Source organism: Canis lupus, chromosome 1 (genome assembly GCF_011100685.1).
Source record: "Canis lupus familiaris isolate Mischka breed German Shepherd chromosome 1, alternate assembly UU_Cfam_GSD_1.0, whole genome shotgun sequence".
Lineage (NCBI taxonomy): Eukaryota > Metazoa > Chordata > Mammalia > Carnivora > Canidae > Canis > Canis lupus.
Genome location: NC_049222.1, coordinates 54,397,144 through 54,415,533, shown reverse-complemented (window position 1 = coordinate 54,415,533; position 18,390 = coordinate 54,397,144). Strand labels below are relative to the sequence as shown.

General features: G+C 42.7%; 1 protein-coding gene across 1 annotated transcript; it reads left to right on the top strand.

Annotated features, from left to right (window-relative positions):
* Positions 1-9,937: 9,937 nt before the first annotated feature.
* On the top strand, positions 9,938-15,056 carry LOC100685014 (glutathione S-transferase kappa 1-like). Its single transcript, XM_038525488.1, is given in 6 exon segments — positions 9,938-10,033; positions 10,671-10,899; positions 14,433-14,528; positions 14,634-14,918; positions 14,921-14,962; positions 14,998-15,056. Coding segments are annotated over 6 exon segments (807 nt in total).
* The last annotated feature ends 3,334 nt before the right edge of the window (positions 15,057-18,390 follow it).

Genomic DNA, 18,390 nt, shown 5'->3' with positions numbered 1-18,390 from the left:
CAGACGCCCCGAGTCTGGAGAGGCTGGGACTACCTGGCGTCTGCTTCCCAGCAGACAGGGCCACACCGGCTTCTTGTTGTAGCAACAGGCCACTCCTCTGACGTATTTTTGAAGGGTTGGCTTTTGTTTTCCCACTGTCTTGATAAAACGACTGAGATAAACTAGGAGCAATTTTTTTTTTTTTCACTTGGCTCGCTGGGAATCCAATCTAGCTGTTTGCTAGAACGTGGACTGTTTTACAGGATGGCCAGTAAGAGCCATCAGATCACTGGCCGCCCCGTCTAACAGCGTTCCGCAGGGTGGAACTTTGCTGCTCTCCAGGGCTCCCTTTTGCATGACGATTCAGAAGGACACCCCATGTAAAGTCACTGGCCCCTCAAAGCCCTTAAGGTCATTGCCCGGCGCTAGCGCTTTCACTCTGGTGAGCTCTCTGGGAATTCTTGTAGAAATATTTAAGAAACAGGGCAGCCCGGATGGCTTAGCAGTTTAGTGCCTGCCTTCGGCTCAGGGCGTGATCCTGGAGACCTGGGATCAAGTCCCACATCGGGCTCCCTGCATGGAGCCTGCTTCTCCTTCTGCCTGCCTCTCTTTCTCTCTCTGTCTCCCATGAATAAATAAATAAAATTTTTAAAAATATATATATTTAAGAAACACACAACCAAAAATAAACTAAAAAAATAAAGTGAAATCAAAGTAAATAATGAACACATAGACCTGTATTCCAACCCTCCAGAATGGAGAGTTCTAGTTGTGTCACATCAGCTTCCAAGTTATGATCTCTTCTTTCAGGAGAAGCAAAGATTATCAGTAACATCGGAAGCCCTTCCTGATCCTGAGTCCCAGAAGCAGTGGCACTCAGGAACCCGGTGTGCTCATTTCCAGGCCATTTATTTGACTTCTCTCTCTTTCTCTCTCTCTCTCTCTCTCTCTCTCTCTCTCTCTCTCTCTCTCTCTCTATATATATATATATATATATATATATATATATATATTCAAGAGCAATATGGAGTCTTTTATGTGTGCTTTTAAAATACACATAAAAACACATGATTAGGGATCCCTGGGTGGCGCAGCGGTTTGGCGCCTGCCTTTGGCCCAGGGCGCGATCCTGGAGACCCGGGATCGAATCCCACATCGGGCTCCCGGTGCATGGAGCCTGCTTCTCCCTCTGCCTGTGTCTCTGCGCCTCTCTCTCTCTCTGTGACTATCATAAATAAATAAAAATTAAAAAAAAAAAAAAAAACACATGATTAGGGCAGCCCAATTGGCTCAGTGGTTTAGCGCCGCCTTCAGCCCAGGGTGTGATCCTGGAGACTCAGGATCAAGTCCTACGTTGGGCTCCCTGCATGGAGCCTGCTTCTCCCTCTGCCTGTGTCTCTGCCTCTCTCTCTCTCTCTCTCTCTCTGTGTCTCTCATGAATAAATAAATAAAATATTTTTTAAAAACCACATGATTATCGCTCTATGTCCCTACCATTTGCTTTTTCGCCTTAGCATTCTTTTGAAACGTAAGTATCTGTAATTTCTACTATTGCAAGGCTACTCCCAAGAGTCTTGCTATTTATTAGTTGCTTTCAAAGTGGAATTGAAAGGCACAGAAAGAACAAAAGTTAAAAATAATCATGTTCACATCACATTCATCTCACATTTACACTTTTAGAAGTTCTGTCACTTTTCACTGACGTTATACTTTAGTATTCTTATTGTTTGTTTTTCTGTTTGGCTTTCAGAGGGAGATAGCGTTTAAGTTTGAAAGACCTCTCATTGGAGATTCTTAAAGATGCTGGGGTTAAACACAAATGAATTTCCTAGACAATTGCCAGACCTTTTACTAGTTGAAAAGTTTTGGGGGATGCCTCGGTGGCTCAGCGGTTGAGCATCTGCCTTCAGCCTAGGGCGTGATCCTGGGGCCCTGGGATCGAGTCCCACATCAGGCTCCTCACGGGGAGCCTGCTTCTCCCTCTGCCTGTGTCTCTGCCTCTCTCTGTATGTCTCTCATGAATAAGAAATAAAATCTTAAAAAGAAAAATGTTTTGAAGGAAGTCTTTCTGAAATGATCTCTTAAACACATCTCAACCTTGGGGCAGTGCCTGGGTGGCTCAGTCAGTTGAGCACCTGACTCTTGGTTTAGGCTCAGGTCGTGATCTCAGAGTCATGAGACCGAGCCCCATGGCAGGCTCCACACTCAGCTCGGAATCCACTTGAACTTCCCTTTCCCTCTGCTCTTCCTCCCCGTGCTCTTGCTGGAGCTTTCTATCTCTCTCTTTCTCTCTCAAGTAAATAAATAAATTAAAAAAAAAAATCTCTGATGCCTCTACTAAATTCTACCTCTGAAACTAGTAATATAGTATTTGTTAATTAAATTGAATTTAAATAAAAAAACACACATCTCAACCTTAAAAAAAGAAAAAAACCCCAAGATGTTGAACGTGCTTATTGAATCACGTGATTGGTTGCAATACAAAATTTTTTTTAAGAATTTCTGGGGCTAAGGGTTGTTTTTCCTTTTTGCAAATGGCCCTGTGTGGTTGTGAGTTCTTATATGTAGATATGCTGGGTTTTACTTATTGTCAAACTGACAGTTATTTTTGCTCTGACCCATGGTTACAATTCTGGAAAGCCGCTCCTTTCTTATCTTCCCTGCTTCTTAATAGATTGCCACCTGGAAATTTTGACAATAACCTTATGAAGCCATGCTAGCCTTTTATCAGTGGGGAACTCATTTAGTGCAGAAGCCTCTTTTCTTTCTTATTCTTGGTTCTTGGCTATGTCTTGGTCAAAATAACTAAACCTAAAGATCTGAACTTTTCCAGAATTTGATCTTAGAAAGAAAAATAAATAAAAATTTGGAAATTAGAAATATTTTCTAATTTTTTTTAAGTTTATACTGTTGAGAATGTGGAAAAAATAAGCAAGCAATAGGAAACAAGTCGTCATCACAAAATATAAGAACAACTTTTCAAACATTGCTCTCATAGCAACAAGAAGCAAACTTTCTGCGGGACATGATTTCAAATGTGGAAACTTCTAAGGGGACTCATAATGTCGACATCTATTACTCCAACAAATAGGAGAAATGATGTTTTCAGGGGGGAAAAAAGAGAGATTATTTCTTCTGCCAAAGATGGAAGAGACCCGATATGCATGAGCATATTTTAAAACAATCATTTGTGCTGTTGAAGTAGAAATAAGTGAAAACTCACTAATTTAAACCTGCAGTCATTTAAAATGAAAATTCAGAGTATGGATACATGCTTTCACAGATCATTTTGGCAATCTATTTTAAAAAAGAATCTGACCAAGGGAAATAAAAAGGACTAGTCTATTGAAAGAATTTGTATCTGCAGATTAAGAACTTCCCCACCGATGTCTATGAAAAGAGTGGTTTGGGGCCTTGATGCATTCCTGGGGCGTCTGCACGAGGAAGGGCTGGAAGGTGTCAGCCCATTTCAAGCAGTGCACCTCCAAACGCTAAAATGATGCTGCTTCTGAAATACCTCGTCCTTCTGATTTTCACTCTAACACATTTTCTTGCTCCCTGGCAAGAATGAGCACAAGCCTGCCTCTCTCATTATGCTAAAGAAAGAGTCAGAGCCTTTGCTCCCACCTCCACGACTAAAGTTCCCTTTAAAATATGTAATAAGACGGATCCCTGGGTGGCTCAGTGGTTAAGCGCCTGCCTTCAGCCCACAGGGTGTGATCCTAGAATCCCAGGATCGAGTCCCACATCAGGCTCCCTGCATGGAGCCTGCTTCTCCCTCTGCCTGTGTCTCTGCCCCTCTCTCTCTGTCTCTTATGAATAAATGAAATATTTTTTAAAAATAAAATATGTAGTAAGAAATGATGATGATCATTAGAATCTAGAGGGAAGAAGGGACCCTGTTTACAGATGAAGACACAAGCCCCAGAAAGGGAAAGTCCCCCCAGGTGAGGCTGCTGCCCTGCAGCCCAGTGGGTCCCCCCGGGGGCGGGCAAGGACCAGCAGCTGGGAAGGTCACGGAGAGCATCAGAGACAAAGGGCTTCCGGCCAACTCGAGAGCTTCAGCCATGGTGTGGAAGCTCAGCCCCTGGAAGCAGAGGCCTTGCACGCCCCGCTCACACCTGGGCTCCTTCTCTCATGCTCTCGGGCTTTCCTAGGGCAGACAGAGGGTGCCGGGGACCCTAAAGGAGCGTGTAGCCTCCCTGCATTGCATTTACTAACCGAGGGGCATCGCACTGGGACTCAAAATAGAATCCTTGCCAAGTGTGTCGTTTCCTTGTCAGACTTGCTGCAAACCGTACAATACTTTATTGTTCGCCTTGTCAGTTAGCCCAAAAGCATTCCGCATTGTTTACATAAGATGTTATCGGGGTTAAATATTGTTTTAGTTTCACAGGAATATGAATATTTAAGGTGGATCTTTTAAAGAAGTATTTCAAACACAACAATACACATATTTATAAGTGGCGAGGGTTCACTTTCAGGTCCAGGACCAAGGCCACCCCCCAGCACCCCGCCGTGGTCAGAGCCCACCAGGCCGCGCTCCGACGGCTGGCCCCCCAGCCCCAGCCCGGCCTCATGCAGCTCCCACGGAAGGAGTCTGCTTCTTTCACTCTGTCATTCCAGAGCGGCCCCCCTGGGCTCTGGGTTCCCTGCAATCTCATCAATGCAGAGGCAGCAAATATTTGGGGTCCTGTCTTTCAGCCACAAGGTGATTGCATTGGGCACGAGAGACCGAATGTGAATGAAACAGGAGCCCTGCCCTGCAAACCTCAGTCTGTGAATCAGATTTTGCCACCTGTGCTGTGCCCCTCGGGGAGCCAGCGCCCTGGGTGAGGCGAGAGGGCCTGCCTAGCAGGGGACGGGGACAGCGGCCCACAGGGTGCGTGCGGGCTGGGCCGTGTGCGCGGGGGGGTGGGGGGGTGTCTGCTCCTTACCCTCCCCTTCCTTTGTGCTGAAGTCATGACAGCAAGTGGTTAGAGAACCGAGTGACATCGGTATGTCGGAGGGGACACGGAGGATGTATGGAGCCCAGCTGCACGGCTGGTAAACATCTTCCGAGCAGAGATGATGCCCGGACCCATGACGGTGACAGCCCCCTGGGAGGGCAGGCTGTGTGTTCTGTGAACAGGAGTCCAAAGTGACTCCATTGTTTCTGGGACGGAAATTCAGAGCATGTCTTCAAGCCCTTAAAACTTACATAACTTCTTGAAATAGAAGTTGCCTATTACATATAAATATCTGTGCAGAGAACATTCTGGAAGGATACAAGGGAGAATGCTTCATCTAGGCAGTGAGTATGGCGATTGGGGGTTGGTAGGGAGACTCCCATTTTCCATGTAACACCTTCCTGCATGTTTGCTTTCTTTTTTAACAGAGCAGATGTTACTTGACCATTCCTGAGTCCTCGAGCACTCAGAAATATGACGCCATTAGATCTGGCCCTTCGATTCACTGCGAGGGGGCCCCCCTAGAACTCTTTCCTAGCCTCGAGATGAAAAGCCTGTCTTTTTTTTTTTTTTTCCTGCTTCTGCATTTAGCTTTGTCTTTGTTTGTTTTTCTTTGGTAATATTTCTATTGTAATGTTTGCATTTCTGTGGCTTCCTCAGGAATAGAGATTGAAACTAGAATCTTGCCAGGACTCCTTTTTATTTTTATAAGACATAGTTGACATATGACATCGTATTACTTACAGGTGTACAACATGATGACTCAATAGCCAGGACTCCTTTTTGAGCAGAGCCACTGTTTTCTTAGATGCTAATATATCTGTTAATAATTTCTGGAATTCCATTATAAGAAAAATTCAATCACAGAATAGATTAGGGATAATCTTTTTATTTACAAGAAGTTTGTTGTGTCTGTAGAGTCCCTCACAATGCTTAAGATAGCATGTCGTATGAATAATTTGTTATATTTCTGTTGCCCACAAACCCGCAGAGACTAACATGCTAACAAGTGGGCCAGATAGTCCTTATAGTAGAACATGAAGGCTCCTTTCTCTTCTCTAGTCCATATTAGAAAATATGTTATACTTTTTGTTTAGATACCAGGCACTGTCTACTCACAAACTTGCTAATGTTTTACATTTCTATCTGAATGTGATTTCTATGACTATATGCTTTCCAAGATTTTCACAGGGTATATATATATATAAAAAAAACTATTAGCAATTAAACTTTTGCTTAATTTTAGTTACATGCTTGGCAGCATATAGGATGGATCCAGCCAGAAGTCTGCATATATTCTTTCCTTTGGCAGAGAAAAAGGAAGTGATTCTAACAATATGCATCTCTGTTTAAATGAACCAATACAAATTACCACAAGAGCACAAGAGCTGTATCTCGAATTTTTCCTTTTTTTTTTTTTTTTTTTTTTTTTTTTTAGAAATAGGTTACAATTTCAAGAGACTGCCCCAACTAGCTCTAAAATTCATGCACGTGGGTTTCTTTTTTTGGGGCAGACTAGAGCTATCAGATGGGAAAGCCGTGCTGTCCACACAGCAGCCACCAGCTACCTCTGGTTATTTAAACTTAATTAAAACTAGATAACATTAAAATTTTAATTCCTCAGCTGGATGAGCCAATTTCAAGCACTCAGTAGCCACCTATGGCAGATGACCACTGTACAGACAGCACAGATCTATAACTTTCCATTATCATAGAAAGTTCTACTGGGCACCATTAGTCTAGAATAGACATATTTCATAAACAGTGGGAATGGAAATGTTTCTATGATAATGTCTAAAGTGTAATGAAGAATAAGATACATTTTCATGCAGAGTCTTGTGCAGCAGAACATAACATACACATAAAAACTTTACAGCTTTCTTTGTACTGCTTGCACTCAGAGTGGAATCTCTGACTTTGTGGAACTCTATGTCTGGTGTGTTTTGCTTGGATTTCTTTTAGACAAAGAGAAGAAAGTGTGAGAAAAACACAGATGATTACGGTCACAGTGTTTCTCTGGTTTAATATTGACAGATCTGGTTCAGACGTGGGCACAGCATGGCCTTGGGTAGAGTTAGTATATTAACGGCCCTTTGCTGACATTGAAAGAAAAGTGACTTCAGAGAACAGTCTTGACATCCTACCTTTTTTCCCTTAGTACTCTTTGGATTTCTTACCCTACATTATCATTATTTATATATGTATCATTTATATATGACATGGTAAGCTTCAAAAGTGCTTAGACATACTACATGATAGGATTCTTTCCATAGATGTTCTAATGCCATTAATGCATAATCCTCCCCTTCCCTATAAATACAGAAACACTTGAGAGCTAAGTGAAGCACACGTAAAACAAATTACTACCTTACACCTCTTACCAAAATTAACACAAAATAGATCAAAGCCCTTAGCATAAGAGCTAAAACTATAAAACCTTTAGAAGAAACATGGATATAAACTGTATGACCCTGAAAGCACAGACAACAAGAGAACAAATGGGTAAACCAGACATCATCAAAATCAAAGATGTTTATGCTTCAAAGGGCACTATCAAAGTGAAAAGACCAACCCACAGGTGGGGGAACGTATTTGCAAATCACATACATGGTAAGAATTTACTGTCCAGAATATATAGAGTTCCTCAACTCAACAATAAAAAGACAAATAATTAGTAGTTGTAAGTGAGTAGATATTTCTCTAAAGAAGACATACAAATGGCCAATAGTACATGAAAAGATGCTCAACATCATTAGTTATTAGGTAAATGCAAATCAAAATCACAAGAAACCCCTTCACACCCATTAGGGTGGCTGACATAAAATATACAGACATCAAATGTCAGCAAGGATGTAGAGAAATTAAAACCCTTGTGCATTGCTGGTGAGAAAGTAAAAATGATGCAACCACTGTGGAAAACAGTGCGGCAGGTTCTTGAAATGTTAAACATAGAGATAGTGCTCTGACCTACCAATGCCACTAATAAATCTATGCCCAAGATAATTGAAAGTGTATATGCACACAAAAGCTTGTATTTGAGTGTTGATAGGAGTAATAGCATAACAGCCCCAAAGGGGAAACAACCCAAATATCTATCAACTGATAGATAACACAATATGGAATATTATTCAGCCATGAAAAGGAATGAAGTACTGATTCAAGCTAAAACATGGATGTACCTTATGAGAACTATGCCAGATGGAAGGAGCCCATCACCATGACTAATTGGTGTATGATTCCACTTACATGAAATGCCCGAAAGACGCGAATCCATAGCGACAGGAAGTAGGTGAGTGGTTGCCAGGAGCTGGGGACAGAAGGAACAGAGAATGAATCCCTACTGGTGTGGCATTTCCCTTGGGGGTGATGCAAGTTCTGGAAGTAGATGGCGGTGATAGTCATACAACCTTGTGAGTATCCAAATGCCACTGCATTGTACACTTTTAAAGGATGCCTTATGGGGTGCCTGGGTGGCTCAGTAGGTTAACTGTCCAACTCTTGGTTTTGACTCAAATCACAACCTCAAGTTTGTAAGATCAAGCCCCACATCAGGCTCCATGCTCAGCGCAGAGAATGCTTGGGATTCAGTCTCTCCTTCTGCTCCTCTTCTCTCTCTCTCTCTCTCTCAAATAAATAAATAAATAAATAAATAAATAAAATCTTTAAAAAATAAAAACTAAAAATAAAGGATGCATCTTATGGTATGTAAGTCTATATTATACTTCAATCAAATATTTTAAAATAAATGTATATTTATATAAACATAATTCTTGGGTTCTTTTTTTAACCTAAGAATAAGTCATTTTTTAAAAAGGATTTTATTTATTCATTCAAGAGAGAGAGAACGAGTTTGTGCACAAGCAGGGGGAGGTGCAAAAGGAGAGAGAATCCTCCAACAGGCTCCTCACTAAGCAGGGAGCCTGATGTGGGGCTCGATCCCAGGACCCTGACATCATGCCCTGAGCCAAAGGCAGATGTGTGACCCACTGAACCCCCCGGGCCCCTCTAAGAGTATATCATTTGTTTTCAGTGCCATGTGACCCAGTCTTCTAGGGAAATGGAGAGGGAAAAACCTCTAAGCCCAAGTACAGGATGAAATGATCACACGATCAAGTCCATGATTTTACGTAGAACCATATGAAGGCATATCTTTCCGCTTTAGCTAAAAGTATAAATTAGAAGTCAAGTGTGTTATTTGTGAGCCAGAAAATCAATTATAAAACAATGAAAAGTTTAAAAGACTCAAGTAGTTAGCATCTTTTTTAGTCAAAATTGCATGTTATATAATCTTTCAACGGCTGTATAAAAAGAGCCCTGAATCACATAGCGTTCTCACACGTCTCCAAAGTTCTGCATAAATGGAATGATTCTGCATGCCCTGGCAAACTATTAAACACATTTATTTCCATTTATTTGTCACCATCTTTGCATCTGTATTTAAATACCCCCAAGTGACTGCTCCTCTGGGAAAGGGGAGACGCAGTCCCTGCTGAGACCGCACATCTGGTGACTTCATTTCCTGGGTTATAGAAAATCCCCGCCTGGACAGACTGCCTGCAGGAAGGGTTTGCCACATGACAAATAAACAATAAAAATGCGGGCATAAAAAATAAACAATTCGACTAGCTTGCAAAACAAAACAACTGCTTGCAGAATTGACCTTAATTTGCTAACGCCTTCTGAATATTAGCCAGAGTTTCCAGGCCACCGTCTACACTGAATGTGAGGCTTTTCAGCCGGCACTCTGCCTTCATTTCATACCAAATGAAGAGTGAGGACAAGACAAATAAAACTTCAAACAAAACTCTTCCAAGGTCTTGTGAGCAATGTGTAACTAGGTAACGTAGCATATATAAGGATGAATCTTCCTATCGAGACAAGCAATCTTTCCAGGCTAAACATTTTATTTCAGGTAAACATTAGTGAATGTCGTACCATGCACAGGGTGTGCACAAGCAGCTAGAAATGAACCCCTTTCTCATGGTGCCAGTCACCCCAACCTGTCAATGATGGAGACTTTGCTTTTTCGTACACGCATGTGTTCCCTTCCACTTCTCATGGAGCTGCCCGTGGAGACGGCGGTGGCCGAGGGGCCGGGGACTATAGTGAGTAAGGTGGATGGACAGCAGGTGCACCTGGAAACCAAGGAAGATTCATTGGTGTTTACCTACTGATATTTTACTGACTCTGTCCTTAAAAATATGTTCTTGCCATTTCAGAGGAGATGTTTTAGAAAAAAATAAACTCAATTTTTCAAAACCAGACACGGAAAGGTTTCAACAAATTACTCTTTTGTTTAAATTAATTGCTACAGAATACAACACAGGCTGTATCTAAAGTCTGTAGATTTTTTTGCACAAGGAATCATGATCACAGTAATATCGTCCCATCTAAAGTGTTTTATTTTTTTATTTTTATTTTTTGCAAGCAGATTTTTAACACTAGGATATATTAAAACCAGTGAGGTTTTTCTAAACTGGTTTGTAATATCTCTCATTTTTCGAGTGCATATGAGGAAAGTACCAATATTCCTTTTTTTTTCCAGGTGGGAGAACTGAGATTTGAAATGATGGGTGAAAAGCCCAAAGGCAATAGCTAAGTATCAGAGCAGGGATTCAGACCCCAGGTCTCCCTGTGGCAGAGCCAAATGTTTAAGCCCTCTGTGACACTGCTCTGGCCACAAGCAAACCTTGTGTTTCTCCTGGGTTTTCTCCTGCTGAACGGAATTTTGTTATGTTAAAGGCAACGGTGCTCACTCCACCACTTACTAGCGAAGGGATCTTGGGCATCAGCCTCCTCATGTGTAAAATGGGCAACAATAATGTGGAAATGATTATTTCTACCTTACGATTGTTGTCAAGATTAAATGAATTACCACAAGTGCCTTGCTCAGAACAGCACCTGGACCATCGGAAGCTTTCATTAAGAGATATTATTATGTACAAGAGGTTTTCTATGCCTACAGCTCATGGTCAGACTAAGTAGAATGCACAAATATTGAAATATTTGTGTCGTGCAGTGTAGTGTGAATAACACAAAGCCACGTAAGTATAGCCGGGGGCTGCTGTTTAAAACCTTGTTATCTGGCTAGACAGAGCAGAAACATATGAGATGACAAGTGACATAAAATATTTAAACAAATCTCCCCAATAAAAGAAATATCATGGTGGGATTGTCGGGAAAGAACATTATGGCGATGCCTTTAAGGAGAGCAGAGATTTAGGTGAGCTGATGGCAGGCAGTGCCAGGGAGGGGGATTGCGGAGGTCTGGGGGGTGCCTTCAGGCCCTCCTCCAGGAACCAAGGAAACCTTCCAGCAGCTAATGAGCACTGACTGCGTTGTACAAGCCCTAATCACATATGGGTCAGTGAGTCACCAGATTTTGGACCAAGCCTTGCGTTAGTCTGTGGCCAATTTTTGGCATAAACAATTTCCTTTTTTCTCGTTCCCAGACTTTAAAATGTTTTGTCGTTGCTGGATTAGGTTTCTTTCTTCTTTTTCTTTGGTTTTCCTTCCTTCCTCCCTTCTTACTCTCTTTCATGGTGTGTGTGTGTGTGTGTGTGTGTGTGTGTGTGTATTTGGTGAGTCCACATGCCTGACATGCTAGCCATTGGACTGAGGGACACCTGCTATTTGGGTGGAGAGGGACAGACCCTGTCCCAGAGCTGGCTGAGAAAACTGAATATATGCCACGCAGAAAAGGAGTGCTAAGTTTTTGTCTGAGAACAACTATGTGTGAGTGACAAAGTTTTCCCAGTTTAAAGCGACACAAGAAAAAAAAAGATACAGTGAGATTTTTATAGAGTTATCCTTACTGACTTTCATGTTGGTCACATATTCGTATTCTAATTCACTGAATTTGTAATGATCTGTGGTACGAGGCGATTGTAAAATATATTTACAGAACAGGTCTACACAACTGGAAATTGGTTTCTCGTGTCTCCTCCACCACCACCATCTTTTCTTTAAATGTTTCTGAAATCCAAAAATAAATCAATAAATAAATAAAATAAAATAAATGTTTCTGAAATCCAAAGATCTGGGGACCACTGATAGTAGGTTGCAATGAATCTTTAAAAAAAGTATTGCTTAGAAAAGCCAGGCTGTGGATTTTCATGAGGAGCAACTGTGCAAATGGTCATTCACTGGGTACACGGGGACTTCTTATCATAGAAGGCAGTTCTAGCCACATGACAGGATGTATTTTTAATTTTTTTAATTTTTATTTTGTTTAAAGATTTTATTTATTCATGAGAGACACAGAAAGAGAGAGGCAGAGACACAGGCAGAGGGAGAAGCAGGCTCCCTGCAGGGATCCCCATGCAGGACTCAATCCCAGGACCCTGGGATCACAACCTGAGCCAAAGGTAGACGCTCAACCAATGAGCCACCCAGGTGCCTCCGGGATGTATTGTTTAAATAATTATATTATAATTCACATCTCACTTTTCTTTGAAAAGTATTTCTTTAACTGCTTTACAAATTTTAGCAGATATAATAAATATGCATTTACTTTATACTGCATATTAATTCTTTGCATCAAAACACCAAGCTTTTTATATCTATACTAACTGAGCCTGCTTTCTAAATCTGCTACTTTTAAGCATCTTGTCGTGACCTGGTGTCTTAACCTCATGTCGATCATTTGAAATACAAAGAAAAAGCCCGGCTTGTATATCTGGCGAAATTGAAGGGAAAATGAGACATGTGCTTACAAAATGACGATGGACCCTGCAGAGATACTGCGGGTGACCAGAGGACAGAACAGGAAAAATGAATGGAACAGGGAATTCTGTGACACACCCGAGCACAGATGTACTTCCCTCTGTCCCGAGGCCCACACCTGACTTAATTTGACGCGTGCAGATTTCTGTAGCATTCACATTCTCTCGCTGACGCAGGAAAGGTAATTTCATCTCATATTCCCTTCCTGTCTCTAGTTGACTTGACCAGCTTGCGGTAAACTCTCTGAGAGGCAGAGCAGAAGGGGGCTTCGGAACCAACCAGGGCCATGCGGACCCCACACCCACAACCGGGATCACTTCTCTGACACTTGCCAGCCATGGGACTGGGGACAAGTCCCTACATTTCTGTGAACTCCATGTCCTCACTTTAAAAGGATCCCCATAATGCCTGTATTGAAGGATTTGATAAAATGAGAGCAATGTGAGGGCACAACAAGCATTAGCCCTAATGTCTCCACTCCAGGAGGCAGGACAAGTAGTATCCCTCTATTTTATTCTCTTGGATGCATGCAGTAAAATGCTTAGCACACATACTTCACTCAGTCCTTCATTCAACAATATTTACTGAAAACCCTTGACCTGGTGTGATGGGAGAAGCATGAGGAGGAGCTCAGCAAACCTGGTCCAGGCCACCGAACAGCCGTGGGGCATAGGATACTGGATCCACTTGCCCAGGCCTTGACCTCCTCATCTTTAAAGTGGGGTTGTCGGATGAATAATTGTTTGAAGTACGAAGGGAGGGATGCAGGAAGGAAGGAACAAAAAGAAGAAGATAGAGGTGGAAGGAAGGAAACAACGCCAAGGTTGAAATAAATGCTTTTGGTGAACTGTGAGTCTTGATAAAACAAAAGCCACATGTTTTCTAATCCAGAATGTGACCACAGAGGAGAACCGTGTGCTTCTAAGTTACGTGTCATCATTCAAAATAAAGGAAAGAAAAGTCAGAACACATTTTTCTAAAGGGAGCAGTCGTGACGATGCAAACCAACACCCTTTGGAAATCCAGTGGCCGCGTCCAGCACGGGAGCAAACCCACGGATGCAGCTGACCGTGTTCCCGACTGGCCTGAGCTGGGAGATGCAGCTGGCACATTGCAAATGCTGACAAAATGTCAATGACGGCAATGGTATTAGTAATTATAATATCAGTTACTTTGAGTATCATTAGCATCACTACACTGGCTGGGATGCAGCAGTGCTGTCATTCCGCTGGTGAATGCGTACACAGGGCGTTGTAGACTGCCGCTTTATACGTAATAAGATGCCGCTTGGGAATAAAGTCTGATGGGAGAATAATATTTATAGGAAGCTTAGAACTTCATGGGAGAGAAGTGGATTAAAAATGACTACCCATAAAGCAGAGAAATGAGTTAAAATCCTATAGAGTAAGGAGCAAGTCTGGTAGAGAAATCTGAAACAGAAGGATAGTGGGAAGATCTTGGGGGAGATGCTATGATGGTGCATGTTGTTTCTCTAATGTTGGGATTGATGGGGCAACCAAATCCATGTTCAGGAAAAATCAGCATGGAAGTGGGTTTTAAGTAACCCCTAGTACGTGGAGGTGCATGGTGTCATTTTCTGGTGGCTGCACCTAGTGGCCTGGGGAGCAGGTGGGAGACTGGCCTTCAGATCGCCGTGTTCTTGGCTGTGAGACTGTGGAGGAAGAATCAGATCACCGTGAGACTCTAGGCCCGGGAAAGGCACTGTGTGTTGCACACCAGGGGCCTCCTACCGTGTGCCGTGTCCCCTACTCCTGGCAGGGTTCCGGGTCCTGTACTCATATAGGAACGTCTGGAACATTAACCCACAGCTGCGCCCGAGCCTCACTGCAGCGATCACAGAAGACAGAAACGCACCGCCAGCTCTGCTTCCCTGCAGAGCCCTGGGACGGCATGTCTAGGCCCCGTCCAGTTCCCCCAAAGACTTCTTCTCTGTGATCCTTGAAAAAGGAAGTTTATGGGTATGGGCCATGCCATTCCTCACCACTCTAATCCTGGAGCACCCAGAGGTGCTGGACAAAGTGTCCAGGGAACTATGGATGCATGTCTGGTCATGGGATGAAGACATCTTGGAACCCCGGAGCATCCTGGCTGCTATAGAGAAGGCTGGCATGTCTACAGAACAAGCCCAGACTCTTCTGGAAAAGATCTCAACACCAAAGGTGGAGAACAAGCTCAAGGAGACCACTGCAGCAGCCAGCAAATATGGAGCCTTTGAGTTGCCCGTCACTGTGGCCCATCTGTTTGGCCAACCCACATGCTGGCTGGCTCTGAGCGGATGGGATTGCTGTCCCCACCCACCGCCCCACCCCCCACCCCACCCCACCCCCGCTGGTAGGGAAGCGGATGGGCCCTGTGCCTCCAGCCATAAATGCCAGATTCTAAGGGTGGCCAGGGGAAACAAATCTATTGGAGAAAGAAAGCAGACCATCTGCTTACCCTTCTTCCACTGTGCGACACAAGGACTCTGGGTTCCCTGACTGGCAGAGGCTCCTCTGTGGCCCTGGGGGGTGTGGGGAGGGGGCTGCACGGTGCACCACCTGCCTTTAGTCTCATGGCTGCTATTACTTCCACACGTCGCAGTTGCCTTTTGAGAACCCCAAACTCTGCTTTCCTCAGAAGAGACCTAATGCCATTAGGCATTAAACACACACACACACACACACACACACACACACACAATTAAACTCCAATTCGAGAAAGCTTTGCAACTGAGCTCTCTAGCTGGGTTACCTGTACGTGCAAAGAGAAGAATACGGAATAATTTAGGAGATATCTTGCTCTTTAAGAGGAAAACATTTCTGCAAACAAACCACAGGAGACTCTCAACCATAGGAACCAAACTGAGGGTTGCTGGAGGGGAGGAGGATGGGGAGATGGGGTGACGGGGTGACTGAGGGATGCGCATCGAGGAGGGCACGTGATATAATGAGCACTGGGTGTTATATAAGACTGATGAGTCACTAAATTCTACCCCTGAAACTAATAATATACTATATGTGAGCTAAATTAAATTTAAATTAAAAAAAAAAGTTTTTTAAAAAGAAAAGAAGTATTTCTGGAAAAGAATCATGGAATTAAATTGCATAGGCTTTATTTAAGAATCCGAATCACTTTACATGCCAAATTATAAAACTAATATTAGCCTTGGCTCAACACATTTTTACCAATATACACAATTGAGCACAAAATAATTTTACGTGAGAAGTAGAAAAGCAACAAAAACAATGGTACTTCCCAGACATGGTTTAGAGCTCACTTTTCAGCCCATGTCAAGTATAGTTTAAGAAAAATGAAAAAGCTTAGAACAGAAAAATAATTAAACCCAGCACGTAGGCCCAGGGACCTGTGGGATCTGGGCGCCTCCATAAACTGCTCTGGATCTAATTTTCCACATTTTCAGTGAGGAGATTGGACAAACTCACCTTGAGGGAAAGTCTTCTCAGACATGACTGTTTCATGATCTGTCCAGTGGGTAAAAAGTACTGCCAGCTGGAAACTGTCTACAGAGACCCATGAATGAGGCTATGGGTTGTGCCATGCTCACCCTTAATATTCTTTTCTTCATGTGGGGAGTGGCTTGGTGCCTTTGGGGCCACATTGCCACAGAGTGGAAGCCACCTAACTGAGATCTTAGTGAAGCATGCTTTCACTCCTTGAGAGACAAGTAAAGCACCACGTCCTGGCCCCCAGCAAGTGATGGTCTGGCCCTGAAGACTGAGCAGGCCCTCAACTGCACTGATCCCACTTCATGCCGAGTGAGAATCAACCGAGAGATTTAGGATGTCTCCGCACTTCCGTCCCTTGTGTGGCATTTGTCATGTGTCACGAAGCTCACCTCTGTCAGGAAGCAACCCAGGAAACATGAATACCACCTGAGTATGTTAAAGATTTGTTTATTTGAAAGAGAGAGAGAGGGGTGGGGAGGGGCAGAGGGAGAGAGAGAGTCTCAAGCAGACTCCACACCGAGCATGGAGCCCGACGCTGGGCTCGATCCCAGGACCCTGAGATCATGACCTGAGCCAAAACCAAGAGCTGCACCCTCAACTGGCTGAGCTACCTCACCCCTCATCTTCTTTTTAAAATGCATTTTGGACATGTCCCAGAGAAGTTTCACCTGGACAGAACCACCCTAATAACAAGGTCTCACAACTGCTTTGGGATTCTGCTGTGGGTGTCATACGGGATTGCTCCTGGCCGTGAGAGGAGGGCCCTGGGCTCCCAGTGCCCCTTACCATAGCCAGCAGCTGGCACACTGGGCATCAGATCACGCCGCCTCCTCAGATGTCTGCATTCACAGTAATCTAAGCCTATCTGATTTCTTTTCATTTTTCTATAAGTAAACGAATGTTTTCCAAGACTTTAAGATGCGGTAATGAGAAGTAGAATCCGACTTCAAGGCAACAAATATCATGCCTTGCCAGAATGAGCAACCGAAGTGCAGACTTTGAACAATCCAAATTGTGCAACAATGTTGAAAAGAGAAACTTATTAAATACGTGGGCTTTTTTTTCATTGAAAAATCAAGTCAGAAAAACATAATAATCTAACTTTAAGTGTTTAAAGTCAAGAAGCATCTGTTATAGCCTTCCAGTTATTGTTACTAATTGTGATTTGGGCGAAGAATGAATACTCATCAAAGAAACAACACATATGATAGTTCAATTTCCTGCCATGTTTTAGAGATTTTTGTCTCTGGAGAGCTACCAATGAACCAGAAAATTATCAGAAACCAAAATGAGCATATCCTTTTTTTCAGAAAAAACATTTAATCTTGTAAAGTTGCTACTTCTTTCTAAATTATTTTATAAATCAGTATTCCAATAAATAGGTGAAAATTATTTTTAATGAGATAAAGTGATTCTAAAGGTCACATGGCAAAACAAATACATTGAACATTGCTCTACCAGGGACCCCTGGGTGGTGCAGTGGGTTAAGGGCCTGTCTTCAGCTCAGGTCATGATCCCGGGGTCCTGGGATTGAGTCCTGAGCCGAGCTCCCTGTTCAGTGGGGGACCTGCTTCTCTCTCTGCCTCTGCCTGGTGCTCCACCTTCTTATGCTCTCTCTTTGTCAAATAAATAAAATCTTTTAAAAAAAGAAAATTGCCCTACCAGATATTAAAACACATTACAAACCTCAGTAATTAAAACAATGATAAAGGTATATGATACACTTCAGTCAATGCAAGAGATTAGAAAGTCCAGAAATAGGGCCCAAACACACGAGAGAATTTTGCATCCCCTGAAATGACTATTTAAAAATGGTGTCAGAAAACATTGCTGTCAGAAAAAGTTGTACATGGATCAATATTTTATCTTGTACCCCAGTATAAATTCCAAATGAAAAAAGATTTAAATTTTTCCAAAATAAAGTCATAAAAATACTAGAAGAAATGTCAGGATCTTCTTATAAACCCAGCGAAGTAATGGCCTAACCATATTTCAAAATTCAGAAACCACAAAAGATAAGATTGATTCATTTAACTTTGTTTGAAGAGAAAACTTCTGCAACATGCCATAAACAAAGTAAAATGGCAAGGGGGAAAAATGGAAAAGAAATTTGTAGCTCCCACAAATCAACCAGAAAAATGGATTAATATCTTAATAGAAGAAGGGAGGTGGGCACACAGGATGTAAACATTGAATTCAGAGGGAAGGAAATAATAGTGACCCCTCAACATCTATCTGAGTGATACCCAGCCTCCCCACTGAGATACCAT